Here is a 27,398-nt window from a genome sequence, read left to right as displayed (position 1 = left end):
TGGAAAAGCTCGGGCTGGAGGACCTCAGACACCACCCAGTGCACCTGCCCCCAGATGAGGTCTGGGAGGCTGGGAGCTGAGCGAGTCGCTGAGAGGCGTGGCCTGTGGGGTTCACGGTGCGTTCAGTGTGTATTATTCATGGGACCCAGCTCTGTGCTCCCTTTCAGGGCAGGCCCTGGGCTAATGAAGGAATTCAGCAAACTTCTATTTTCCTCTCATACAAGCAAATTCCATAAAGTGATAAGGCCGGGTCGACACCAGAAAGCTCTGGTCCACTCCCTGGGGAATTTCAGGTACCACTTAGTAGTTCTTAAATTGGGGGTTTAGGCTGGTGCCGCAGCTCACTTGGCTAATCCTCCACCTGTGGCAACAGCACCCCAGGTTCTAGTCCCGGTCGGGGCACCGGATTCTGTCCCAGTTGCTCCTCTTCCAGTCCAGCTCTCTTCTGTGGCCCGGGAGGGCAGTGGAGAATGGCCCAAGTGCTTGGGCCCTGCACCCACGTGGGAGACCAGGAGAAGCACCTGGCTCCTGGCTTTGGATCGGTGCAGTGCACTGGCCATAGCGGTCATTTTGGGGAGGTGAACCAATAGAAGGAAGGCCTTTCTGTCTCTCTCTCACTAACTCTGCCTGTCAAATAAAAAAATTGGGGGGTTTAGAGCCCCCTAAAACCCAAAAACATTTTGTGCATTTTTAAATGGCTGCAGTAGGAGGCCCCCAGCCCCCGATCCCACCCACAGAATATCTAGAGCTCCGGCTCCTCTGGAAAGCAGGAACTGTGCTGCTGCTGTCAGCGCGTCAACCCTCGGGAAGAAGCCTGCCCCAATCAGAGGCCGCACGTTCTAAGCACTGAGACTTCTGCCTCTATCTGTACTTTGGAAAAATTCGGAGCCAAAAGATGGGGGTGCAGGCACCGAGATGGGGGGTCACGGGAATGCAGCGGGTCTCCCCACGTCCCTCCAACCTCCTCCTCCACTGTGGCAGGTGGATGCCAAGGTTTATGAGCAATCCTATTTACTGGTTTGGGGCCCATCGTTTAGGGACGCTGACCTCAGACAGAAGCCACCCAGCAGCCTGTCCCATTGCAGTCAGAGAATGGGAGCAGGGGCCTGTGAGGGGCTCTGGACAGAAAGAATAGAATAAGGACCCAGAGGGACTGGCAGTGGAGCGGAAGGCAAGCAGTTTCCAGGCAGACTTACGTCCAGACTTCTCACACTGGAACAGTCCCGGGGGCACCCTCTGTGTGTCTTTCCAACTCATACAGCTCAGGAGAATCACCCAGCAGACATGTTTGTATAACCTGGTGCCTCTGGCCATGGCTGATTGGATGAGAGGTGGGTACCCAGGGTGAGACGGGCCAATCAGAGCTCCTTCCCTGAGACTCTGGAGTTAGGACTAGGAAGAGCTCTGAAAACTGGGCTTTATTTCCTAACATGTGTGATGAGAAGCAGGTTGAGTTCCTGTGCTTGGATTCCTTGAACTTGTATTAACACCTTCTTCTTGATTAATGTACAAGAGTCTCCAAAGATGACGGCCAGTCATGCCCGTGTCCTTCTTCCCACAGGAGATGGGCATCTGCCTCCCCTCCCCAACAGAATGTGGTGGGAGCGATGCCCAGCCAGTTCTAGACCCGGCTGTAAAGAGACCTGGCATCTTCTACCTTTATGTGGTCAGCCAGATCAGACTACTGAATTGTGAAGGATTACGTGGAGAGAGAAGGGTCTCCTGGTCACCTGGAGGACATGGACACAGGACCTTCCAGCCCAGCCCACCATCAGCTGGGTGAGTGACCCCAGTCAACACCCAGCGAACAGAAAACCTGTCCAGCAGAGCCCTGTCTGAATTCTAAACCCACAGGGCCATGATAAATACACTGATGTTGCTTTAAGTCTCTAGCTTCGGGTGGTTTGTTATGGAGCACTAGAGAAGTGAAACAAACAACCCGGTTTCCTTTCTTGCAAGCAAGTTGTTTAATAAAGTCTGTAGCAGTCGGGCATGTAGGATAAAGTCCGGGCTCCCATCAAGGGCACAATGGAGCTGTTTACCGAGTTTCTCTTCTGCCCGTCGTCTCTCCCCGTGGGATGCTGAAGCCGCAGGGCTGGGTTGTGAATGGGGAGCGCAGGTTTAGACTCCTCCTGGGCGGAGCCAAGGGGCTCCACCGAGAGAAACAGCTCCAGATGGCTGCGTGGCTGGGGGCTCCCCAGGGCACTGAACCCAGCAAAGCTAGCCCCAGGGAGGCAGTGCCTCCTGGCAGGCCCGAGGGCTTTTCTCCCTGGAACTCTCGGAGCCACAGCAGCCTGGAGGCCAGATGCAGCAGCTGTGCAGTACGTGCAGACGGGCTAATAGAGGCGGAAGAGAATCACTGGGCCGGCACACACAGCATTCCAACCTCCAGCTCCCAGAGTGTCCCCTCCAAACCTGAGCCGTTACAATGACCAAGTTCTGCAGGATCTGGGAACCTGGGACAGGCCTTTGGGAAAGACACCACACAGTTACAAGCATGGTTCCAAGGGTCAGCCAGACCAGGGAGTGCACCTTGCCCTTGGGGGACCTTGGGCAAGTGACCTAAGCACTCCAAGACTCAGTTTCCTTCCCTCTAAAACACGGAAAGTGCTCAAATCCATTATGGCGAGCGCTCATCATGTTGGTGAGCAATGATTTCCTACCTCTGCCCGATGGCTGCCGCTCAGGTAAGTAGAAAGGAAAGTTCAGCATCACCAAGCTCAAGTCTGGATCCCAAAGGCAACATGAAGACGCCTTCAACTTTCATGTCATCGGAAGGAGCCCGCTTGTTTGGGGAGGCACAGCCAATGGGGGGTGGGCCTCCACCACGTTCCCCCAGGCACTGGGGAGGCTGAGCAGGAAGGATCGTGCGAGTTGCACTGACCCATCTGACGGGTGGGGAACGGAGACCCCACAGGACCACCCCCTGAGAGCCTGCGGTTATGCAACAGGAGCCCCCGCAGACCCTGGTTCTTGGTCTTGTCCTCGGTCTGATGTTTCCCTCTGCTTTCATCTGTCTCTGCTCTGAGGCCCGCCCAGGGAAGCGTGGGAGGAACAGGAATTAGGGCAGGTTCCAGCGCAGCCGACACAAATAGCACCAGGTTTGCCTTTGGCGATGCTTCCGGCGAGGGTGGCTGCCGGAGGCGCGCTGGGGAGCAGCCACAGCAAGAACCTCCCGTCACTGACCACTGGCCTTGCCCTCCTGGGAACTCAGGCAGAAGTCACAGGGCGTCACCCAGGATCTGGTCCAGGCTTCTCATACCCCACCCCCACCCTCAGGAAAAGCCAGGAGCTGCTGGAATTCTGGGGTTTGCCAGGCAGGCATTTCGGAGCACAATTCTGGAAGAGGGGTTTTAGCTAGCATCAGAGATGAGCTTGCTTGCTGGCTTACAACCTCACTGTTAGACAACCACCATCACTAACGAGCGTGCGCTCCGGGCCAGGCACCAGAGTCATCCTCTGTCTGGGCTAATGTTAGCCCCATTTTGCAGATGGGGAGATCGAGGCACAAGGAGGTAGGTATAGGAGACAGGGTCTCTCAGGCAGTCAATGTCAGAGCTGGGATCAGAACCCAGGACTGTCTGACTTCAGGACCCCAGCTCTGAGCCACTAGACTCTGTCCCCAGTCAGCATGTTCGTAAGGGGAGGACAAGGCAGAGGCCCCCACCTGTCCTATTCTAGAACATTCCAACAGAGCTGCTCGATCCACAGGGATCCCTCGCCTTTACTCCCAGGGGCAGCCAGCAACCGTGTTTGTAATCACAGCCTGGGCCTCTGGCCGCAGCTGATTGGACGAGGCAGAGCCCCTGCTGTAGCCAGGCTCTCAGAACACTGCCCCCCCCCAACCCCCCAGAACCTGGACCCCGGACAACCTCTCAGCCACAGGCAATACAGAAAGAAATCAAGGCCCGGGGAAGTATCAGGTGCCGACGCTCACCCACTGCTTCCACAGAGACTTTGCCGTCTCCCTCCTATGTTCCAGGCTCCAACAGCCATGAGGGAAACCACTCAGGCTTCCTGGACAGAGCCTTAAGCACAGTCATGTTCCATGTGGATGTCAGCTGGTGGCGGGCGCTGTTGAGGGTCAGGCTCCCAGCCTCGCCCTGTAGCATGCACAGCCTTCCTCCTTCACAGCTGAGACCTGTTGTTGTAAGGTGACACACACACACACACACACACACAGGTATGTGCACACGCACATGTCCCTCCAGCCTGGAGAATCATCTGTTCCTGAAATACGTTTTTAAAAAGCAAAATGGAAACCCAACAACCTACAAGCAAGCCCCTCGTGTCCATGCCTTTGGCGGCCTCCCGAGGAAGCCGAGGCAGGGTCCAGCATGAACCCAACATGGCGGGAGTCCGTCATTGGTCTCTGCTTCTCTCATCTCCCCAGCCTGCCCTAGCGAGATCATCTGCGGTCTACAATCACAGGCATCCACTTCCGGTATCTCCGTATCCCTGTTTTCCACCCCAGAAGCTCATTAGCCCCCCGGCTAAGGGCTCGTGGAGAGAGGTCGGGGCACCCACTGGCCACATCAGTTGTAAGCTGCCAGCAGTGGCTGCCCCTGGCAGACGGGCCTGGGAGAGGCTGGGGAGACCAGCACCGCAGCATTGCCCTCCACCCACTTCCCTCTGGAGGTCCAGCTCTGGGAGCCACAGCCCGGCCTCTCTGCACCCACAGTTTGCACCCATGCATTGAGCACACCCCCACTCGCCCTCTCCTCTCTGGACCGCGTCTCCCCCTCTGATGGGCACCTCCTTCGGGCCACCTACACCACACTCCCTCTCTCTACATGTGTGCCTGCTCGCTGACGTCCTTGCCACTGACGCACACGGGCCACACCTCTCTGATGAACCCTGCTCCTCTCCCTCGAGCGCCGCCCCCCTGCCTGCCTCGGAATCCCTCCCTTCCCTTCTCCCATTTAATCCCCCACCCCGGCTAGGACCAGAGCCCCGGACCTCCCTGCCCTCTGCTTCCCCCAGTCTGCAGGTGGGCACACACGGGCTCAGGGAGGCAGAGCCGAGGGCCCAGGGTCCACAGAGGCCACGGGGGGACCCCCGGGGTAGCCTCTGCCACCTCACTGATGTGCCAGCTGCCTCCTCCAGGACGCATTTCCCCAAGTTCCCTTCTCCTGCTCATCTCAAGCAAACTCACTCTCACAGGAGTCTCTGCCATGCTCTCTCCCTCTCCCCTAACCTCGCCCAGCACTGGCCAGGACTTACCTCCATGCGGCTGACACCAGCTGACACCGCACGCTCAGCCCCACACACATACACTCCAGGACAACTCCTGGTCCCCATCACAAGCTCCCTCTCCGCCCCCACCCCCAGCCCACTCTCTCCTCCCAGCTCGCCCCCCTCCATGCTACAGGTGTCCTGTGTGTGCCAGGCAGGGAGGCCTGATGGGTCACAAATGCCCAAACCCAGAGGGAGCCTGGCCCTGCCCCAGCCCTCCTGCCCTCCTGCCTCAGGGGGCCCCGGATGGGGACTGGGTGAGTCGGGGCTCACCCGATCCGCTCCTGCTCCATCTCCTCCATTTTCTCGGCACGTGCGATCACCCTGTTGATGATTTCCTTCTCCTCGTCCGTCAGCTCTTCCTGCTTCCTCTGCCTGTCATGCTGACCGCTGGGGTGGACGGACCAGCCTGCCTGGAGCCTGAAAGGCAAGGGGGAAGGCGTGAGGCTGGATGCAAGACCCACAGACAGTGTGGAGGAGTGGTTAGGCCCGCGGCCCCTCGGATCTAGTGAGCCCCAGTGCCCTCTGAACCCAAGGACCACAGTTTTCAGTGCCCCAGTCTGCTCATCTGCATGACGGGACACACACGCTTCCCTTCCTGGACTCAACAGGGCACACACACTTCCCTTCCAGGGCTCTGAGGGGTTTGCATTTACTGCGTGCTTAGCCCATGGAAGGCAGTCCACAAGTGATATTTTCAGGAAGCTTGTGGAACCCAGGGGGTGGTGACCTCAGGAAGATTCTAGAACAATAGCTTCCAACAGTGGGAGGGGAACAACTCTGGGTAGATGGTTGGAGGCTTTGGGTCCCAGGTCAACCCCAGCACCTGCCTAGAGCTATAAAATTTCTTGATTTTGCACAAATGTCCGAATTCCCAGCTTCAGAGACTGCAGGAACATTCTCAGTTCTGCCAGGTGAACCAGTGGCATTCATTTCTTTAAGAAGCAAACACTCAACCACACCTACTGGTGCCCGTGTCTGTCACCTGCTATGTCCTCTCTGGGTCTGCTACCTCACGACCCCTCACACAGCGCCCACTGTGCACCCACTGCACCTCACAACCCCTCACACAGCGCCCACTGTGTGCCCACTTCCCTCAGGACCCCTCACACAGCACCCACTGTGCGCCCACTGCACCTCACAACCCCTCACATGGCACCCACTATGTACCCACTGCACCTCACAATCCTCACACAGCACCCACTGTGTGCCCACTCCACCTCCCGACCCCTCACACAGCACCCACTGTGCGCCCGCTGCACCTCCCGACCCCTCACACAGCACCCACTGTGTGCCCACTGCACCTCCCGACCCCTCACACAGCACCCACTGTGCGCCCGCTGCACCTCCCGACCCCTCACACAGCACCCACTGTGTGCCCACTGCACCTCCCGACCCCTCACACAGCAACCACTGTGCACCTACTTCCCTCAGGATCCCTCACACAGCACGCACTGTGCGCCCACTGCACCTCCCGATCCCTCACACAGCGCCTACTGTGTGCCCACTGCACCTCATGACCCCTCACACAGCACCCACTGTGCACCCACTGCACCTCCCGACCCCTCACACAGCACCCACTGTGCGCCCACTTCCCTCACGATCCTCACACAGCACCCACTGTGCGCCCACTTCCCTCACGATCCTCACACAGCACCCACTGTGCGCCCACTGCACCTCCCGATCCCTCACACAGCACCCACTGTGCGCCCACTTCCCTCACGATCCTCACACAGCACCCACTGTGCGCCCACTGCACCTCCCGATCCCTCACACAGCGCCTACTGTGTGCCCACTGCACCTCATGACCCCTCACACAGCACCCACTGTGCACCCACTGCACCTCCCGACCCCTCACACAGCACCCACTGTGCGCCCACTTCCCTCACGATCCTCACACAGCACCCACTGTGCGCCCACTTCCCTCACGATCCTCACACAGCACCCACTGTGTGCCCACTTCCCTCACAATCCTCACACAGCACCCACTGTGCACCCACTGCACCTCCCGACGCCTCACACAGCACCCACTGTGCACCCACTGCACCTCCCGACCCCTCACACAGCACCCACTGTGCACCCACTTCCCTCACAATCCTCACACAGCACCCACTGTGCACCCACTGCACCTCCCGACCCCTCACACAGCACCCACTGTGCGCCTACTTCCCTCAGGATCCCTCACACAGCACGCACTGTGTGCCCACTTCCCTCACGATCCTCACACAGCACCCACTGTGCGCCCACTGCACCTCCCGATCCCTCACACAGCGCCTACTGTGTGCCCACTGCACCTCATGACCCCTCACACAGCACCCACTGTGCACCCACTGCACCTCCCGACCCCTCACACAGCACCCACTGTGCGCCCACTTCCCTCACGATCCTCACACAGCACCCACTGTGCACCCACTTCCCTCACGATCCTCACACAGCACCCACTGTGTGCCCACTTCCCTCACAATCCTCACACAGCACCCACTGTGCACCCACTGCACCTCCCGACCCCTCACACAGCACCCACTGTGCGCCCACTTCCCTCATGATCCTCACACAGCACCCACTGTGAGCCCACTGCACCTCCCAACCCCTCACACAGCACCCACTGTGCGCCCACTTCACTCACGATCCTCACACAGCACCCACTGTGCGCCCACTGCACCTCATGACCCCTCACACAGCGCCCACTGTGCGCCCACTGCACCTCATGACCCCTCACACAGCACCCACCATGTTTTCTCACATCCTCCCTCCAGGGCAGGGACAATCGTTTTTGTCCCTGTTCCTGGTCAGAGGCCGGGGCACAGAGAATTAAGCCACTTGCCCAAGAGGCCACACTGGGGACAGACACAGATGGGCCCAGGCTAGGCAGGCTGCAGCTTCAGCCTCCAAGAAGTCAGGAGAAGGGAGTGCCCACGGCGCTGGCCCTGGTCCCAGGCTCAGAGGCACAGCAGTGTCCTCGCCACCAGGACCAGGGCCTGCCCAGGGCTGGGTGAGCGCTGCAAGGAGTCTTGTCCCCTCGTGAGTCCTCAGGAGCCAGCACTCGTTCCCCACCAGCCTCTGTCCCTGTTCTCCAGTCCCACCGGCAGCAGGAAGCTGTCGGGAATTAAAAGCCATGTTCCCTCTTTCTCCTCCTTGCCATCCTAGCTGGTTTGTCCTGGAGACCAGGGAAGGAGGGCAGTGAGAGGACAGAGAAGCAGAGACCCCCGGGGCCAGTCTTGCTGCAAAAAACGGAGGAGGGGCTGCCTGGCAGGACACCCCTTCCTCTGGGGGGGGGAGCCGCAGAGCAGGTGCCTCTGGGAGGACAGGTGCAAACCATGCCCAGACCTCCAGCTCTACCCTTCAGGGGCATCTCAGTGACAGAACAGAACCCGGGACTCGGTGCACGGGATGGGGGCATGACACTGGGACTACGCTGGGCACCACTGAATGCCACGCTTTAAACAGTGGACCTGGTGGTGTTGACCTTCACCTTCAGAAAAATAAAGCCCAGTCCTGCGTGTTCTGCAAAGTCCTAAATGGCCTTTAAAAAATTCATTATTTATTCCCATTTGAGAGACAGAGAGAGAGAGACGGAGGGAGGGAGGGAGGGAGGGAGGGAGGGAGGGAGGGAGGGAGGGAGGGAGGGAGGGAGAGAGAGAATCTTCCATCCGCTGTTTCCCAAATGCCTACGATAGCCAGGACCGGGCTAGGAGCCAGAGCCAGGCACTCACTCTGGGTCTCCCACATGGGCAGCAGGGTCCCAAGGTCTTGAGCCACCCCCTGCTGCCTCCCAGGTGCGCATTAGCAGGAAAGTGCAATCAGCAGTGAATTGGGACTCAGCCCCAGGCACTCTGGTATGGGATGCGAGCATTTTAACCTCTAGGCCAAACACCCACCCCAGCAAGAGGGATGCTAAAGTCTACTCATCCCTGCGACTCCTGGGGGAGACTGAGGGGATGCAAACCCCTTGGTCTAGGGAGGGGGGGCGGGAGAGCTCCCTGAGAATTCCCAGGGATCCTGGCAGGGCTGAAGGGTCCTCTGTCTGCCAGGCCCTCCCTGGGACGGCCCTAATAGTCATGTGATCAGGAAAATTTGCATGTGTCTTCTTGATCTTGAAGTGAGGCTCCCTAAGCTATGAAAGGTCCAGAATCCACAGCCTCGAGGCTGACCTGGGGGTAGGGGAAGGGAGGGGAGGAGACTGGGCGTGGCAGGAATGGTCTCTGTCTCAGCCTGGAGTTGAGGAGGTGGGGAGCTGCCAGGGGACGACCAGGAGCCTGGAGTGGCGGCCAGACCACAGGACGGTCCCTGGGGACCCTGCCTCCTGGTGTCGCATCCTCCCTGTGTGAGCCCCTCCCACCGCTCCTGGGTGCCCCGCTGTGGTTCCAAGGCCAAGTCATGAGTGACAAGCCACGCCATGGGAACACTCGTGTACCTGCCGAGAGGCCACAGCCAGCGCCTGGCCCTGCAGGTGGATCCACCACGAGGTGACAGCCACCCCCGGGGACGCGGCTGCAGCTGCCATTCCTGTACCACTTCCTAGTCACAGAGTGAGGGTGACCACGGTTTCTGCCATTTGAACCCTGGGACGATCTGTTCCGCAGCATCCGAGACTGGGGAGCCCACTCCAGTTGGAGAGAGAGCCAGGCCGGCCTGAGACCCCACCTGCAGGGCCTGCATCCACTCTCTGTGGCTGAAGCACCTGACCTTACCACTCCAGGCCCCCTGCCTCAGGCTCTCACCAGGCTGGGCCGCGTTCTCATACGGAAGCTGGACAGGGGCAGACCCAGCGTCCAAGCCAGCATGGGCTGCCCGGAGACGCCATCTCCTGGCAGCTCGAGGATGAGGGCCCTGGCTTTTTATTGGGCAGAGGCCGCTCCAAGCCCTGGAGGCTGCCTGCAGTTCCTGCCACTTCATCCTTGGGGAGCGGCAAGGACACCCCGGAGCGCCTGTCTCCTGAGGCAGAACCCTGTTCACCACCATGAAACCATGGGGGTGACGTGCCCACACCTGGGCTGTGTTCTGCAGGCCACAGCGGTGCCCAGGGGACCCCCAGTGATCATCCGGAAGTCTGCCAGGGCGCCCCCCGCATGTGTCCTTCCAACCTGCTGAACGCACTGAGGATGGGGCCTCACTCTCTCACACGGAGTCTCTGCCTCTGTTGGAACAATTCTCCCTACAGCCTGATCTTTCTTCCCAGTACTTTCAGGAGACATGACGCATGCCTGCCCAGTGAGGCCCACCTGCCCCCCTACCCCAGAACCTAACCCAGCTACCCCTGCGGGCTCCTGGGGTTTTCCTTGGAGGAGTGTGAGTCAATGGTCTCTCTTCCTCCTGTTGCCTTTTCCAAGCAGCTCTGTGACCAAAACTGAACACAGTGAGATTCTGAGCCTGGGGTCCCTGTAGACCTTCCAAGGATGTAGCCCTACTTTGGGTATGGGCGTGAACAGCCACAGGACTAAAGCCATGCCTCCACCCCATCCCCACCCAACTGGCCACGCCTCCACCCCATCCCCACTCAACTGGCCACGCCTCCACCCCATCCCCACTCAACTGGCCACGCCTCCACCCCATCCCCACTCAACTGGCCACGCCTCCACCCCATCCCCACTCAACTGGCCACGCCTCCACCCCATCCCCACCCAACTGGCCACGCCTCCACCCCATCCCCACCCAACTGGCCACGCCTCCACCCCATCCCCACCCAACTGGCCACGCCTCCACCCCATCCCCACCCAACTGGCCACGCCTCCACCCCATCCCCACTCAACTGGCCACGCCTCCACCCCATCCCCACTCAACTGGGAAATGCCTGCTGCTGAACATGCCCGGCCCCAGAAGCCTGAGCCGACCCAGTCCCTGAGAAGCCCCGCCCAGGACCCCTCCTCTGTCTGCAGACGGCAGAAGGTGGCGGAGGCTGCTGGCATCCCTCCAGACCCTGCCCCCCTCCGCGGCTCCACAACACGCACACGGCTGACAAACAGCTCATCCAGCGTTGGCAAATGTCACCGACTGGTCTCAGTGGGAATCCGCAAGCCTCCTGCGGATTTTCGCTTTTTAATTCCAAAAGCAAACAGAGGGAAATGAGATGGACTTTTCAAAGCAAAGCCTCTACTCTCAGGGGACAGGACGGGCTGGGGAGCAAGCAGGGCGCGGGGGCCTTGGGGCGAAACAGCGGCAAGGCAGCTCCACGTCCTTCCGACCGGGGCTGGCATCTTGTTAAAGGGCAGCGCTGCTGTGCTTGGACCAGTTCTCGAGGGCTGCGCCCAACCCAGAGAACACACAGAGGGCCTCGAGTGGGCAGCCCTTGAGTGGGCAGAGCTGGGGAGCCACTGGAATGCTGGGCTGGCACGGGTTGGATGAAAGAGTCAGGTTAACAAGTGGAAGAGCCACCGTGGGGGGGCTAGCTCAGAGGCACACTGAGCAGTCAGGCGGGGCTCCGGGATTCCGAGAGGCGGAGTTTTGCACCCTGGCTCTCACTGAGTAGCGAGGTAAACCAGGTGGCTGCGGGCGGTCCACAGCCTTGGAGACACACCCCTGGGTTCCTCTGAAGACTCCCCGGCCAACCTCCAGGGGCGCACAGGGAATGGGCCTTGGGGTCACCCGGCCTGGATTCCTCTCCTGGCTCTGCCCGGGCCTGGTTGTGTGAGCTCACATACCAGCTCTTCAGTGTCTCAGAGCTACGTTGTGCCCAGCTGTGACCCCACAGGGTCCCTCCGAGGATTCATTAGATCACACACATAAAGCGCTTGGCCTTGATCCTTGAACTTGGAAAAGGCTCAGAAAAGGATTAACGTGCATCCTTCCTTCTGGTTTCTCCTTTCTCGGCGTCTTCCTCTTCCTCCTACTAACTGTGGTGTGGAGGGACACGTGGGTGGGCAGAGGCCCTGACAGCGCTGTGCAGCGGGCACTGGTTTCCAATGACTGACTGAGTGCGTGAATGAATGAATGGAGCGCTCTCATGGGGAGAAGTGGGGAAGAGACACTGACCCTGGGGAGGGAGGGGGCCAAACAGAATTTTTTAAACGCACAACCCAGGTCCCTGGCTGGTGCTTCAGGAATCTCTGGACATCTGCGACACCCCTCCCCCCAACACTCCCAATTCAATTCCCCGCCCCCCTGCACAAACATGCGTGTGGCTGACATTAACTGTTCACAGTGGGAAGGGAGGGAGACAGAGAGAAACTGGGGGCTTCCAGGCAGCCCAGCCTGACTTTAAGAGGCAGGAAGCCTGCACTAATTCTTCCTGCAGCTCCCAGATGCCGTCTCTCAGCCTGGAAACACCGAACCCGGACTCAGAGCCTACTGGGACCTTGGGGCCCGGCAGGGAAACACGACACTTGCCCTTCGGCATTGTGCAGACCGGTGTTCCGGTCCTGGCACTGTGCTCCTTGGGGAAGACACCTTCGTCTCTCTGAACACTGATGTCATCACCCGTCAAGTGGAGCTTGGGGTGTTTACATCCCCTCAGTGAACTGTACAAAAACGTATGTGGTAGGCGTCACCCTTCTCCTTAGTAGATCGAGGCTCAGAGAGGTAAATTGCTTGCCTGTGGTTGCACAGCTTTCAAGGAACAAAGCCAACTCCCAGAGAGAAGAAAAACTGTGCTATGGGCCACCACCAGGCTACTCTGCCTCTTCTGGTCCAGCGTCGCCTCTCTCCCGAGCCACCACCAGCTGCCCCTTGCCACGGTCGGGTGTGGCTCTGGAACTCAGAAAGGCGGGGTCTCAGGACCTCTCAACAGCTGAGACCAGACATCTTGTTTCTGGAGAAGGTTCACTTTGAGGACCAGAGTGGGCTGGCCTAAGTAGGGAGTGTAAAGTATTGAGGTAGCAAAAGCTCCACCTTGACTTAAAATGCTGGTGGTGTGTGTGGGCACAGAAGAGAGATGGAGCGCGCGGGGCTCGCTAGGGCTTGTCTGGGGCAGACAGTGCGGCACCACACCTGTGCGCAGGATGAACCTTCAGAGCTGCCTCCGGGGGAGAGGGTGGGAACACTGCTGGGGAGGGGGAGTTGTTTGTGCCCCCCCTACCCAAAATTAACCTTTCGAGAAGGCATTTTACCGCCTGCTCTAGAACCAAAACACTTGGAGTGGGAAGAGAGCGCACAGACCACGTGCAGACACTGGGCTGAACCCATCAACGCGTCGGGCAGTGCAGCGGGTGACCTACGACGCAGCTCAGGGCTGCTCAGACGTCAGCCTGCCCAACAGGCCCTTGGAGGACTGGCTGAAATACAATTCCCGGGCCCCTCTGCAGAAATCTGGATTTAGGATGTTTGGGGGCAAGGACTCGACAACTTTCCAGGGGATGCACCCCAGGTGCTGCTGCTGCTGCCTCTCTGGGGACCACCCTTGAGGGAGCTCAGATGCAGACAGAACTCAACCCCAAGGGGGTGCCCTTCATACTGTGCTCATGGAGGGCTGCTCAGAAAAGCCACCAAAACATCATGCACTGGGGCTGGCACTGTGGCGTAGTGGGTAAAGTCGCCACCTGCAGTGCCGGCATCCCATATGGGCGCTGGTTCAAGATCTGGCTACTCCACTTCCAATGCAGCTCTCTGCTATGGCCTGGGAAAGCAGAGGCCCCTGCACCCACATGGGAGACCTGGAAGAAGCTCCTGGCTCCTGGCTTCGGATGGGTGCAGCTCTGGCTGTTGAGGCCAACTGGGGAGTGAATCAGCGGATGGAAGACCTCTCTCTCTCTCTCTAACTCTTTCAAATAAATAAATAAATCTTTAATAAAAAAAAAAAGTTAGGCACCATCTGCTGTAACTCCAGTGATCCATGGCTGAAACCAGTCTTTTTGAAAATCTTCAAATTCATTTACATACAGGATGCCAATTTATGTATGCATAGGATGTTCTTTTTGGTGGGTTCAGTTTCTGGTGAAAATAGTGAAAAGTTAGAAACAACCCAGGAGTCCATCAAGAGGGGATGGCTACATAATTGTTGTTTTAAGATGTCCCGTGATGCAGTAAAAACTAATAGTACAGTATCTACCACGGCAACGAACGATGTGAAGCTTGCTGGACTCCTTGTGTTGCTTTATGGTTTAGTATCATTCGAAATGACACTTATAGAACGTTCACCACCATCTTTTTAAACTATTTCAGACAGTCCCAGTTGCACACCTACCTGTGCTAAATACTTAGCTTTTGAATTCCAAGAAAGAGTTTTGCAGGATGCTGCTCCCCTGCCTGCAACTCCCCTGTCTCTCCTCCACCTGACGCCAGGTACTCCTCACTTCCAGGAAGCTCTCCCATCAAGACTCCCGAATCTGGGCTAGGCGGCTCTCCGTGCTCCCACAGACCCCAGTGACCCCATAATTGTAGCTCCTCGTACACTAGACTTCATTTGTTGGCAGCTGACTCTTTATTTGTTTGTAGACCCCACTACACCTACTCTTGTACTTTGGCTGTATTTGGTATACAGTAGGTACTTGGGGAGCATTTGTTAGCACGGGAAATGTGGAAGGTGGGGAGGGGGAAGAGGCAGGAGGAGGAGGGAGGTCTTGCATCCTACATTTCAACCTTCAGCACTCGGGTTCGCTTAAGAGTCTTAAGACCTAGGAGCCACGCATTTCCTTCTTGTTATGGTCATGTTTATAATCTGACGGTTCCTCAACTTCTCTCCTTGGCATGTCTGAGTAATATACACATGGTTTTATAAAGAGAGACCCTTCCTGGCCAGGGTCCTAGCCACCCCCAGCAGAGACGGTTGGGCATTCCGACGGTCTTTAGGAAGTCGGCTTGCTCAAAGCTCTGTCAACAGATGGAGAAACTGAAGTGCAGGGCAGGGAGAAGGATTTCCCTGGGTCACCTGCTTAAGCATTATATATATATAAAAAAACCTTTAGGGAGTTATGGGCCTGATGATATAGTTATCTGGGCCCAAAAAAATCTGAACAAATTACACTGAGTGCTGTCTATGCAAACCCACGGGTAAGGCCAGGTGACTCACACGTCATCCGAGTTCTCTGAGGCTTCACGGTTTGCGAGCCTCCCTCTGTATCTCGTCTGTTCCTGCCACTGCCTGCGGAGGAGTGCAAGGCCACAGAGAGGCCCAGAGCCCCATGGGAGGCAGGGTGATGCTGACTGCCCACGGCTCGGGGTGAGAGCGCGGGTGGCTCCTGGGCATCTGGGCAGGCTCAGGCACCCGAGCCGGCATCCAATCTGTCAGGCGTATTTAGGAAATGCAGTCAATTAAAAACACGAAAGTCATGAGCAGATCTCTTGGTCGAAGGAATGGGGGTGAGCTCGGAGGAGGCGCTGAGAACGCCGTGAGCTCTGCTCTGGTCGCCGTCAGCGTCCGTGGATCAGGGCAGTCACTGGAGGGGTCTAACTGCGGCAGAGACCGGGCCGCGGAGCCATCGGTGGCCATGCAGAAGTCCCAGAGGTCACTGTGAGAATCAACGGGCCTCCCAAGGGGCAGCTCCACCCTTTCAAACTCAAACTTGGGTTTATGAAAAATTTCCTACGTTTTCCCCCTGGAGCTGGGTGTGTGTTTCTTAGTAAGTGTGGCTTTCTCGTCCCAATATGTAAAGTTCACTAACCCCTTTCTTAACCTTCTGTCTGTAGAGGTAAGCCATCTTGATCAGAAAAGAGAGAAGAAATTCATTTTGTAGAAAAACAAACATCAGAAAATACTCACTGTTCTTTATCACTGAAGGACAGCAAAGAGGAGAGAAAGGAAAAAAATGCATACAGTTAGGAAAGAAATCTCATAACAACACCAACAGCGGAGGCAGCGACCACACGGTTTGGATTAGTATGACCTACTTCCGTGGCTTTCAGCCATAATCAGGTCATTAGCACATCTTCCACATAGGGTTACAGTCCACAACGTTGATTAAATTGACCAGTTTAGTTTATTAATTAACCAAACAGACCACCTATGCTTTTGAGTAATGTTTTTGGGAACGGAGGAGAAATCACTTAATGATGGCGTGGCCACCATCATTCTTGGCTTCTGTTATGTCTGATGCTGGGAGAGAAGGACCACGCTGGGCAGATTCCTGAGCCCTGAGAAATGAAACCTTCCCAGTCTGGGAAGCAAGCACTCTCGCTCTCAGAACGGGGACTTGCATCTCCACTGAATGGGCACGCAGAGACAGACAGGCAGTCCCTCTGTGCAACTCCCATTTCTGACTTTCTCTGTCCACAGACTGGAGCCCACACCTGTCGGCAGCCCGCGTTCCCACATGGTCCCGGCATGGAAAGCCAAGCAAGGAGCAGGTGCGTCCATATCTGCTCGTTTCCAACGCAATCATTAGACGGAAGGAGGCTGAGAGAGGAAGACATGTGAACAGCACGAAGGCAGCGAGTGTATCTGGCTGGCCAGCAGTTAATTAAGAACCCGATTCCTTCATTTACTGGAGACAGACATGAGAAGTGTATGCCTAGGCACGGCCCCGCTGCCCCAGACTGGGTAGCACGTGTGATGAGTGTGATTCGCCTATTAGCATTTATTGGGAAATAATTTTTAATCTCGGAAGAAAATGCAGTAGCAACCAAGCCAGCTGGATCCACGCAGAGTGCCGGGGAGGTTTCACAGAAGCCCAGGAGCACTGTAATGAAACTTCGTCCAGACTGTTGGAATAATTCTAATTTAATTGTAAGCCAAATTGTTTGGCTTCAAGTCAACTAAAGTAAACTCTGATGGATGGGATTTTAATTAGCTGACATTTCTCAAATAAAATAAATATTTTACCCCATTCACCCTGCAGACAACTGTTTATCTTACAGAGACACACTTTTTGGCTGATGGAATATTCTCTGAAAATAAGTTTGGCTCCAAGAAGACATCACAAGTAGGGGCTTGAGAAATGGGGATTTCCTATTAAGAAGAAAACAGACTGGGGCCAGTGTTGTGGCGCAGGGGGTGAAGCCTGTTTATGATGCTGGGAACCCAAGCTGGAGAGCCGGGTTGAGTCCCACTGCTCTGCTTCTGATCCATCTTCCTGCTAATGTGCCTGGAAGGCAGCAGAAGATGGCCCAAGTATTTTTATCTCTAAAACTGTGGGCCAAATAAATCTCTGTTCTTTTCAAGTAAAGCTTTCAAGTATTTTGTCATAGCATTGGAAAATGACTCAAACAGATAAGTTCCTACCTTCTTGGCAGTGATGGTCTCATGGGTATACATTTACACTTAAAACGGTCGAGTTGTACTTTAAATTCCTTTAAAGGTATACTGTAGAAAGGACATGAAAGAGATCTTGGGGCCAGCGCAGTGGCATAGTGGGTTAATGACCTGGCCTAAAGCGCTGACATCTCATATGGACGCTGGTTCGAGACCCGGCCGCTCCGCTTCCTGTCCAGCTCTCTGCTGTGGCCTGGGAAAGCAGTGGAAGATGGCCCAAGTCCTTAGGCCCCTGCACCCATGTGGGAGACCTGGAAGAAGCTCCTGGCTTCGGATCGGCCGTTGCGGCCATCTAGGGAGTGAACCATCGGATGGAAGACCTCTCTCTCTCTCTGCCTCTCCTTCTCTCCCTGTGTAACTCTGACTTTCAAATAAATAAATAAATCTTAAAAAAAAAGAGAAAGATATCTTTATAAGGCAAATTGTAAAGAGAGAAAGGAAACTGAATTCAGAACAGGGAGCCGGGAGCAGTAACCAAGGCAAATTTCACACTGGGTCCCCGAGGCCAACAGGAAGCTGAGTCTGAGGACGCTCACATGGAGACCAGCGTGGAGCTCCTGGCTCCTGGTTTCAGCCTGGCCAGCCTTGGCTGCTGTTGGCATTTGGTGTCTAAACCAGTGGATGAAAGACTCTCTCTCTCTCTCTCTCTATCCCCCACCTCTGTTACTCCGCCTTTCCAATAGATCTGAAAAAAATTTTAAATACATGTTGAAAAGGGAAAATAAAGAAAGACAAGATCCTGAACCCTATAACTTTTCTTCTTTCAAAAAAAAGTTCATGGAAAATACCTCTCATGAAAAAACTATACATGGATTTAAATTTTTTGGACTAAAAAAGACCTTATCTTTTAATTCTGTTTTCTGTGGACTTTTCGAAGTACCCTTATAATATTTTCATTATTTCTCACTTCTCTTTTTACTTTTTGGTATGTATTGAAGCTTGTGGGATAATTTGAATGTGGTACTTTGTATACTGCATATGTAATACTAATATTGGAAAAGAAGGAAGTATACAATCCAGGTAGTTAATAGAAGTAACAGAACGAGTCCAAGAAAGTGGAAAAGGTTGATGCAATGCAGAAATGCAGATAAGAACAAAATAATGAAACAGTGAATGACAGAATAATTAATATCAGGTGATGACCAAAAAGACATCCCCGTTCAATCTTCTTGTCAACCTTGGGATTACGTCAAGGAGAAAGTCTCAGTCTGGTGCTAATCCGTCGCTAACACCTGTCTGTCCCCTGCGATGCTCCCTTTCAACAAGTGAGCAGGGGCTGGGCCTGCACCTCTGCCAGGCACGGGAGCTCTGCTCCACTTCTGATCCAGGTCCCCCTACTGCACTTGGGAAAGCAGGGGAAGATGGCCGGGGGACTTGGGCTCCTGCACCCCTGCTGGCACTGGCTCCTGGCTTCACACTGGCCCAGCCCTGGTTGCTGTGGCCATCTGGGGGCGTGAACCAGCGGAGGGAGATCTCTCTTTCTCTGTCTCTCCCTCCGCATCACTCTGCCTTTCAAATAAATAAAATAAAACTTTAAAAGAGAAAAAGAGGCCAGCACTGTGGCTCACTAGGCTAATCCTCCACCTGCGGTGCCAGCACCCCGGGTTCTTGTCCCAGTTGGGGCGCCGGATTCTGTCCCAGTTGCTCCTCTTCCAGGCCAGCTCTCTGCTGTGTCCCGGGAGTGCAGTGGAGGGTGGCCCAGGTGCTTGGGCCCTGCACCTGCATGGGAGACCAGGAGAAGCACCTGGCTCCTGGCTTCGGATCAGCGCAGTGCGCCGGCCATGGCCGCCATTTGGGAGTGTTGTTTAAATGACCAAGTCCCGGGACATTCTGCTCTCTGGTCATAGATGATCTTTGTCAGAAATCGTTCCACAGTCAGGAGCAAATCTCGTCCCCTGCCGTTTATCCCTTCCAATAAAGTGAGCACGTTCTCACTCAGTCACTCTGAAGGGGGCTGCGGGGTTCTGTCTGGCACAGAAGCCACATAGGGCAGAGTTCAGGAGACTGAGAGGTCGCTGGTTCCATGGAAACCAAAAGGGATGAGTGGGAACTTAAATGTCCCACGTAGGTTAGGTGCTGGAGACACAACAGGGAATGGTGGGGCCTGTGGAAAACCGCAGAGCTCGCGCCAGTGCAAGGAGATCAGCAGCTGGTCAAACTCCTGCTGCCCTGCTGGCATGGTAAAACCGGGCTCCCACGGTGAAAGTTTTTGAGAAATGCCGTAAATCTGGCCTTTCGGGTGAACTCTCCTAAGTTTTACATAATTAGGCCTCACGTCATAAACCCATTTCTGCAGCTCGCGTCCTGCCTGTGTGTAACCTCTGGTGTTGTCTGGCTTCCTTGTCTGATTGATGCTGCCAACGGAGGCCCAACGAGAGGGAGTGGTCTGCCTGTGGCCAGAGCAAATCCGCTGGAGCCCAGAGCCAGAGCCCGGGCGTGGCTCTCACCCCGGGGCCTTCGTGCTCCCCAACACCCCCTGTTGTCTGGGGCATGGAGAACCGGATCTTCTTATACCAAACTGGCAAAGCAGCGAGGCCAGGCCGAGCCTGCGTGGCACAGCTTGCAGCGGCTCCTTCTCTCCCACCGCAGGGCAGGAAACTCCACTGCTCTCCTCGCTGCCCCTCCCCTCATTCTTTCAAGTGTGGAACCGTCAGGCCCCCACTGACTCAACACAGGCACCGGGACTTACTTGGTTGGAAGGGGCCGGTCACTGGGGCACATCCAACGGCTGGAGCTGTTGCTGACCACGGTGTCGGTCATGGCGGCTGAGTCCTGTGTCCCTGCAAAACAGCAACCCAGACAGGGTGTCACCTCGGCATGTGGTCTCCTGTCACTTCTCAGGTCCCTACTGCAGGCCCTGTGCACGGGGGACACAGGGAAGAAAGCAAACCCCATGCAGCGTGTCCCTGTCCCAGGTGAGGAACCCTGGGCTCTGCTGGAAGTCATGGCTGTCCAGTGGCAGGAAGTGGACGAGAGCCGAGAGCACCTCCCTCACACCCAGGGTCTTCCTCCTCATGGCTGCCACAAGGCCACGTGTCCAGGAGGGCCCAAGTCAGAGTTCCCTCCTCAAATCCAGGATTTTCTGAAGCCTGTCATGCAACCCCTCCACCTGCATCCTCCTGGCTTGGTCGTTTGGGTAGATTTAGAGTCTGCCTGACCTCAACAGCCCGTCCCGCGCCTGCACTGTCACAGCCTCCGTGGTCTCCTCGCACCTGTCCTGGTCCCATGTCAGTCTCTGCTCCCCGCAGAGGCCAGAAAGAGCCGGAAAGCATCCCCCAGCTTGGAAAAGTAGTCCCAGCAGGATTAGGGAGGGACCACGTGGCCCACCCATCTCACGCTGAGGGATCTACCAGCAGAAACGAAAACTCGCGTCCCAGAGACGCGAGAGCAGATGTGCATAGCCGCCTTCCTCACAGCAGCCACAGAGCGGAGACAACCACCGCTCACCAACCGAGGAACGTGTAGACCGGGTGTGGTGTGCGGTGGTGCCCAGCCCTGAGGCAGGCGCAGACGACGGACCTGGAGACCTCGTAAGGGGAAGACGCCAGACGTGAAAGGCCACGCAGTGCAGGGGTGCACTCACGTGCGCAGAGCTATTACGTCATAAGGGATGGGGCGCTGACGTACGCAGAGCTGTTACGTCATAAGGGATGGGGCGCTGACGTGCGCAGAGCTGTTACGTCATAAGGGATGGGACGCTGACGTGCGCAGAGCTGTTACGTCGTAAGGGATGGGGCGCTGACGTGCGCAGAGCTGTTACGTCGTAAGGGATGGGGCGCTGACGTGCGCAGAGCTGTTACGTCGTAAGGGATGGGGCGCTGACGTGCGCAGAGCTATTACGTCGTAAGGGATGGGGCGCTGACGTGCGCAGAGCTGTTACGTCGTAAGGGATGGGGCGCTGACGTGCGCAGAGCTGTTACGTCGTAAGGGATGGGACGCTGACGTGCGCAGAGCTGTTACGTCGTAAGGGATGGGGCGCTGACGTGCGCAGAGCTGTTACGTCGTAAGGGATGGGGCGCTGACGTGCGCAGAGCTGTTACGTCGTAAGGGATGGGGCGCTGACGTGCGCAGAGCTGTTACGTCATAAGGGATGGGGCACTGACGTGTGCAAAGCTATTACGTTGTAAGGGATGGGGCGCTGACGTGCGCAGAGCTGTTACGTCATAAGGGATGGGGCGCTGACGTGCGCAGAGCTGTTACGTCGTAAGGGATGGGGCGCTGACGTGCGCAGAGCTGTTACGTCATAAGGGATGGGGCGCTGACGTGCGCAGAGCTGTTACGTCATAAGGGATGGGGCACTGACGTGCGCACAGCGGGTTCCATCTGTAAGAGATGAAGAGTAAACCCCTGGTTGTCCAGGGGCCGAGGGAGGTAGGGAGGTGCAAGAGCCTCCAGGGAATAATGAAAATGTCCTAAAATCGATGGTGGCGGTGGACGTCCAGGCTTACAGATCTACTACAGGTCACCAGATGGCTCACTTTAAGCGGGTGATTCATACGCTATGGGAATTATATCTCAATAAGGCTGAGCGAATGGCACCAGCACCCTGGAAAACTGTGTGGCAGCATCCATTAAAGCCAAACATTTGTCTACTCAATGGCCCAAGAATTCTCCTTACGTCTACACCCAACAACAACCGCTTGTGTACCCAGACACGTTCGGGCTGTTCATAGCAGCTGTCCTCCTAGAGTAAAACCTGCGATAATTGAAATATGAAATGATTTAAAGAATGTGTAATGCATTCTGGATGTGTGTATATATTCTGCGCACCCCTCTTCCCTGCCCCCAGGCCTTCCTCTGTCTCCTCTACATCCCAAGGGCATTTCCCTTGCTCTTCCTCAGCCCGGCACCTTCCTGCACACGACTGCTCGGCTCACTCTCCCCACCTCCGGGCCCGTTCTCGAAGGATCCAGCCCCTTGCTGACGCACCTCAGGAGGCAGTGGAAGGTGGCCCAAGTGCGGGGGCCCCTGCCACTGTGTAGCAGACCCCCATGGAGTCCCCAGCTCCTGGCTTCAGCTTGTCCCGGCCCTAGCTGTTGCAGCCATTTGGGGAGTGAACTAGTGGATGGAAGTTGGTTTTTTTTTTTTTTTTTTTTTGGTCTATCATGCTTTCAAATAAATAAATAAAAAGATTTAGACAGAGTTAGACAGTGAGAGAGAGAGAGACAGACAGAGAGAAAGGTCTTCTTTCTGTTGGTTCACCCCTCAAATGCCACCACGGCTGGAGTTATGCTGATCTGAAGCCAGGAGCCAGGTGCCTCCTCCTGGTCTCCCATGCGGGTGCAGGGCCCAAGCACTTGGACCATCCTCCACTGCCCTCCCGGGCCACAGCAGAGAGCTGGCCTGGAAGAGGAGCAACCAGGACTAGAGCCTGGCACCCATATGGGATGCCGGTGCTGCAGGCGGAGGATTAACCAAGTGAGCCACAGCGCCGGCCCCTATAAATACATAAATCTTTAAAAAAATCATCTGTCAGAGGCCTCCCTGACCACTCAACTGATTTTTCAATTGTTCATTTTTTAAACAAATTTTATTGTATATATTCAGGTATATAACATGAAGTCATAAAATAGATAGGAAGAGACTTCTAAAAGTTTGTGAAAAATGGAATTCAAAATTTTGGTGCAAAAAGTTCTTGAAATCCATGTGTAGCTTTCATGATATGAATTTTTCCACATGCATCAGTTTCAAAATTTAAAGAAATCTTTATTCATCTCAGAGAGAGATCGACCTTCTATCTATCTGCTGGTTCACTCCCCAAATGCCTGCAGCAGCCAGGGCAGCAGCCAGGGGTTGGGACTCCATCCAGGGCTCCTGCGTGGATGGCAGGGACCCAAGAATTTGAGCCGTCACCTGCCAGCTGTGGGGAGCAACTGGGAGCAACTCGGACTAGACTAAGTTACTGGAATTAAGACTTATTCTATGCATCAGCTCTCCCACAATATGGCGCTGGGAGAGGAGGAAACAGCTTCTACACAGCTGCCTCCAGTTCAACCAATAAACAGCAGGACCTGCTCCTGATTGGAGGAGAGCAGCGTACTCGGCGTGTGGGTAGCAGAGTTGGGATTGGTGGAAGAGGACTATAAAGGAGGAGAGAGACAACATGCACCAGGAACATCTATCTGAAAGAATACCTGTGCAGCCCCCGAGAGAGCCGGCCGGCGGTGTGCCGCTCCCCCGCGGAAGTGGGGAAAGTGGCAGGGGGAACCGCCCTTCCACGGAGGTGGAAGGGATAGTAGCCAACCCGGGAAGAACCAGCAGCAAACCCGGGGAGGGCCGAGCAGACAAAAGAACAGCGCAGGGTCCTGTGTTGTTCCTCCACGAAGACGGGGAGCGACAGCCAGCACCCAGAGTGTACATTCACAGGAAGCTGGAATGGAGAGCAGAGAGTGGGGACCAGAGCCAGGCACTCCAGTGTGGGATGCAGGCTTCCAAATGGCCTCAGAACTGCTGCACCAAACACCTGTCCCAGATCTCAGAAAACCTTTGGCACCAAAATGAAGCTCATCTTTTCATTCCATTTCCCACCGACTTCATGAAGCGTGCTGCCGCACCTGTGGACCTGTGTGTGTGCGGTAAAACAGATATCGTAGAGGAACGAATGAACACATCCCTCATCCCTCATCGGGCGTAGTTCTCTCCCTGGGCAAGAGCAGCTATAAACTCGTAGCGAAATCCCACAATGGAATGCACTGTTTCTAACTGGGGTCCCATCTACTGGCTCCTTTGTATCCTTCCAACCACTCAAGGTAAAGCAGCAGCTTCTCCATGATGTCCCCTCTGTTTCCCTCCACTCTGACTCTACTTAATACCACTCAAATATATACTATTTTTTTTTTTGACATGCAGAGTTAGACAGTGAGAGAGAGAGAGCAGAGAGAAAGGTCTTCCTTCCGTTGGTTCACCCCCCAAATGGCTGCTATGGCCGGTGCGCTGCGGCGCCGATCCGAAGGCAGCAGCCAGGTGCTTCCTCCTGGTCTCCCATGCGGGTGAGGGCCCAAGGACCTGGGCACTCCCGGGCCACAGCAGAGAGCTGGCCTGGAAGAGGAGCAACCGGGACTAGAACCCGGTGCCCCAACCGGGACTAGAACCAGGGTACTGGCACCGCAGGCGGAGGATTAGCCTAGTGAGCCGTGGCGCCGGCCAATATATACTATTTTTAAAAACTTTTTTATATTGTGTTGTTTCCTTAGCGTCTGAATTCCCCCACCAGAACTGCAACACCTGGCAGAACTTCTGTTTTCTTTGCTCCTTCATCGCCACCATCTAGCTTAGTACCTGGCATACAGCAGGCACTTAATAAATACCTGCTGAACGCGTGAGCGGGTCTGCACTGACACTCGGCCTGTCCAGCTGAACTGGGCCAGGTTTGTGTTCTCTCCAAGCCTCCCCCTGGAAGGCTGCCCCGAGGAGTGTGGGGCCAGAGCCCGAGGAGGTGGCATCGATTATTTAAGAAGCACGAGAAAGCAGACGGGCACGGCCAGTGTGCTGATTCCCTGCGGGTCTTGTTACAGCACAGTCCTGCTTCCTGTGAAGCGGCAGGAACCCAGAGCAAACTCCCTTTCCTACCCCTGCAGCCCCTGGAGTGATGCAACGTGAGCGTGCAGGAGGCTCGAGGGGGCTGGGGCTGCACGCGAGGGACAGGAGACCCCTTACCCCAAAGACACATCACCCGCTACTGAGCAGCTCACGTGAGCTCCCAGATGCACAAGCCCATTTCAGTGCTTCTGCTTCAAAAACAGACAGCAGCGCTGGCTCCTGCAGCCAAGGAAATTCGCTGAAGAGAGCCCTAATGTCTCGTCACCGCCTGTGTGAGAGCTGAGCAGCTCTCCTGGGGCCCCCGAGGGCCCCCTCCCGGGCTCTCTCCAGCCCCTGCCGCGCACAGACAGCCTCCGGCCCCCAGGGCTTAGGCTGCCTCTGCTGCCTGGAATCCTGCACTCAAGGCAGCTGGGAAAACGCCACCCCTGGCAGACCCCGGGAGGCAGGAGGGTCTGGGGCAAGGGACACAGACCCCTCACAGCTCCCAGGAACTCTGATCTCTGAACTCTGCTGCCCTTCGGCCGCCCGCCATCTCCGGCAGCATTCGGTGGTGCACACCCGGACCCCGACCCCAAAAGCCTCAGCTTGGGCCCTAAGTGTTCTTGGTGCATTTAACATCCCAGGAGTGGACTCCTTGTCCAGTGCTCATCCCAGTCTACCAGGCCTGGGCCAGGAGATGGAACTGTCTGAGCAGTCGATTGTGTAAAGAACCGGAGAAACTGGCCTAGGGGAAGGGGCTTGGGTGTCTCGGGCAGACCTGGGCTGGGGCTGGAAGGGGCCTAATGGACCCTGCTGATGCCCCGGGCAGACCCCCTTGCAGCAGGCCGGCTTCTCCAGCCTCTGGGAGCCTCAGCAACCACAGGCTCGTGGGAGCACCATCTCCCGGGGAAGCACCCTCAGCCAGTAGGTGCTACTTTGTTCCCAGATAACCAGGAGGTCACAGCCACCCTAGGGAGCAGCCCAAAGCCAGTGGCTGCAAGGGGCTCAGCGCCAAGGGGCCATCCGACTGCATTACTCCCTGTGGATTGGGCTGAAGCTGGCGTCAACCTCTCCAACGCCCTGCTTCCCTCTGTCCCTCCTCGCAGGTTCTTCCTCGGGGCATCCCCTGAGCTCATCATCAGTACAAGCGTCCCCATCTCTGCTTCTGCTTCTGGGAGACCTGAGCTCGCATGGCTAGCAGGAAGCTTAGGGCCGCAGGGCTGTGTTCCACACACTCACTACCCGCCCAGGGACAGTCGCTGGCCTTTTCTAATCAGACAGCATATAACCCTAGGAATTTCTCTGACCCAAGATCTCCCGTGGAAGGTGAGTTGATAGACATGGAGAAAGTCTGCTGATTTCAGACCCACCCCTTCCCCTTGCCCACGGCAGAAAAGCCCCCAGTGAACAGAGGCCAAGTGCTAGGGAGGACCAGCGCAGGGGGGAGGAGGGAGGGCAAGACACCCAGTGGCACCAGAGGCAGAAAGCATGGATGTGCCTGCGAGATAAACAGCGCGGCTCCCAGCCTGAGCCGTTGCAGAGGTTCGGTGTCGCTGAGTCTGAGCACCGACCTCCATCTCGGGGGCAGGCATTGGCCTGGTGGCTAAGACCCCAGTTCAGATGCCCAGGTGCCGCATCAGAGGCCCTGGGTTCAATTCCCAGCTCCTGCTCCTGACTCCAGCTTCCTGCTAATGCAGACCCGGGGAGGCAGTGGTGGGAGCTCAGGTCACTGGTCTCCTGTCACCACGCAGGAGACCTGGATGGAGCTCCTGGCTCCTGGCTGTTGTGGGCATCTGGGGAGTGAACCAGTGGACAGGAGCTCTGTCCATCTGCCACTCTGTGTCTACTTCTCAATGCAAAAAAAGAGATAATTCCCTTTTCCTGTTTCTCTGACAGTTTATCCAACAATGACTCACATTTGTGAGCAGCTGCTTTGTGCCAAATTCCATCATTTGCTTCAGTCCTGCCAATCCTACTCTGCAGTACGTGGTATTAGCATTTTTCAAAAATGTAAGCTCAGAGTGGTTCATCCACCTACTCAAAATCACACAGCCACCAGGCAGAGGAGCTGGGATTTGAATCCTGACTCCCAGGCCCCGTGTGTCCTCACGACTCTGTAGCACACGCCTTGGTTTTCACCCCTCCCTGGGCTTTGGGTTGTTGGCTGGGGGAGTGGTGACCTGGTCCTCTGGTCCCTGGCTGCACTCCCACCTCTTGGCTCAGAAACAAACACAGAACTGCCCAGCCAGCCAGCCCCTCACTGGGTGACTGAGACAGCGCTTGCTTCGGCCTGAACAGGGCCAAGGCCGTGGCCGAAATCCAGGCCTGCAGCTGCCACTAGAGAAGGCATTGACTTACTCCTCTACCTGCTCTGCGAGAGCCAGGAGTGTCGGACTCGGTCTGCAGTTTTTCAGCCCTTGCATCTCTAATACAGGGCCAGCCTCCAGGGCCTGTGCCCAAGGCAGCCGCGTCGAGCCCTGGGCGTGGAAGGTCCCCCAGTTTAGAAGGACCCCACACTGGGCTCAAT

General features: G+C 56.2%; 1 protein-coding gene across 14 annotated transcripts in view; it reads right to left on the bottom strand.

Annotated features, from left to right (window-relative positions):
* RPH3A (rabphilin 3A) overlaps window positions 1-27,398 on the bottom strand; it is a 247,561-nt gene that overhangs the window by 42,238 nt on the left and 177,925 nt on the right. For 5 of the 14 annotated variants that reach the window (XM_051826562.2, XM_051826564.2, XM_051826565.2 and 2 more), the window contains 4 exons: window positions 23,488-23,723; window positions 20,043-20,133; window positions 15,866-15,877; window positions 5,509-5,655 (listed from right to left, as the gene is read on the bottom strand). In XM_051826562.2, coding sequence (XP_051682522.1) covers window positions 5,509-5,655; window positions 15,866-15,877; window positions 20,043-20,133; window positions 23,488-23,713 — 476 coding nt within the window. In that variant the 5' untranslated portion in view covers window positions 23,714-23,723. Of the gene's footprint in view, window positions 1-5,508; window positions 5,656-15,865; window positions 15,878-20,042; window positions 20,134-20,511; window positions 20,534-20,565; window positions 20,861-23,487; window positions 23,724-27,398 lie in introns of those variants that run through there. The other 9 variants (XM_051826570.2, XM_051826568.2, XM_051826569.2 and 6 more) reach the window with 5 other exon arrangements.

Source organism: Oryctolagus cuniculus, chromosome 21, assembly GCF_964237555.1.
Source record: "Oryctolagus cuniculus chromosome 21, mOryCun1.1, whole genome shotgun sequence".
Classification (NCBI taxonomy): domain Eukaryota; kingdom Metazoa; phylum Chordata; class Mammalia; order Lagomorpha; family Leporidae; genus Oryctolagus; species Oryctolagus cuniculus.
This window is presented reverse-complemented; position numbering and strand designations above follow the sequence as displayed.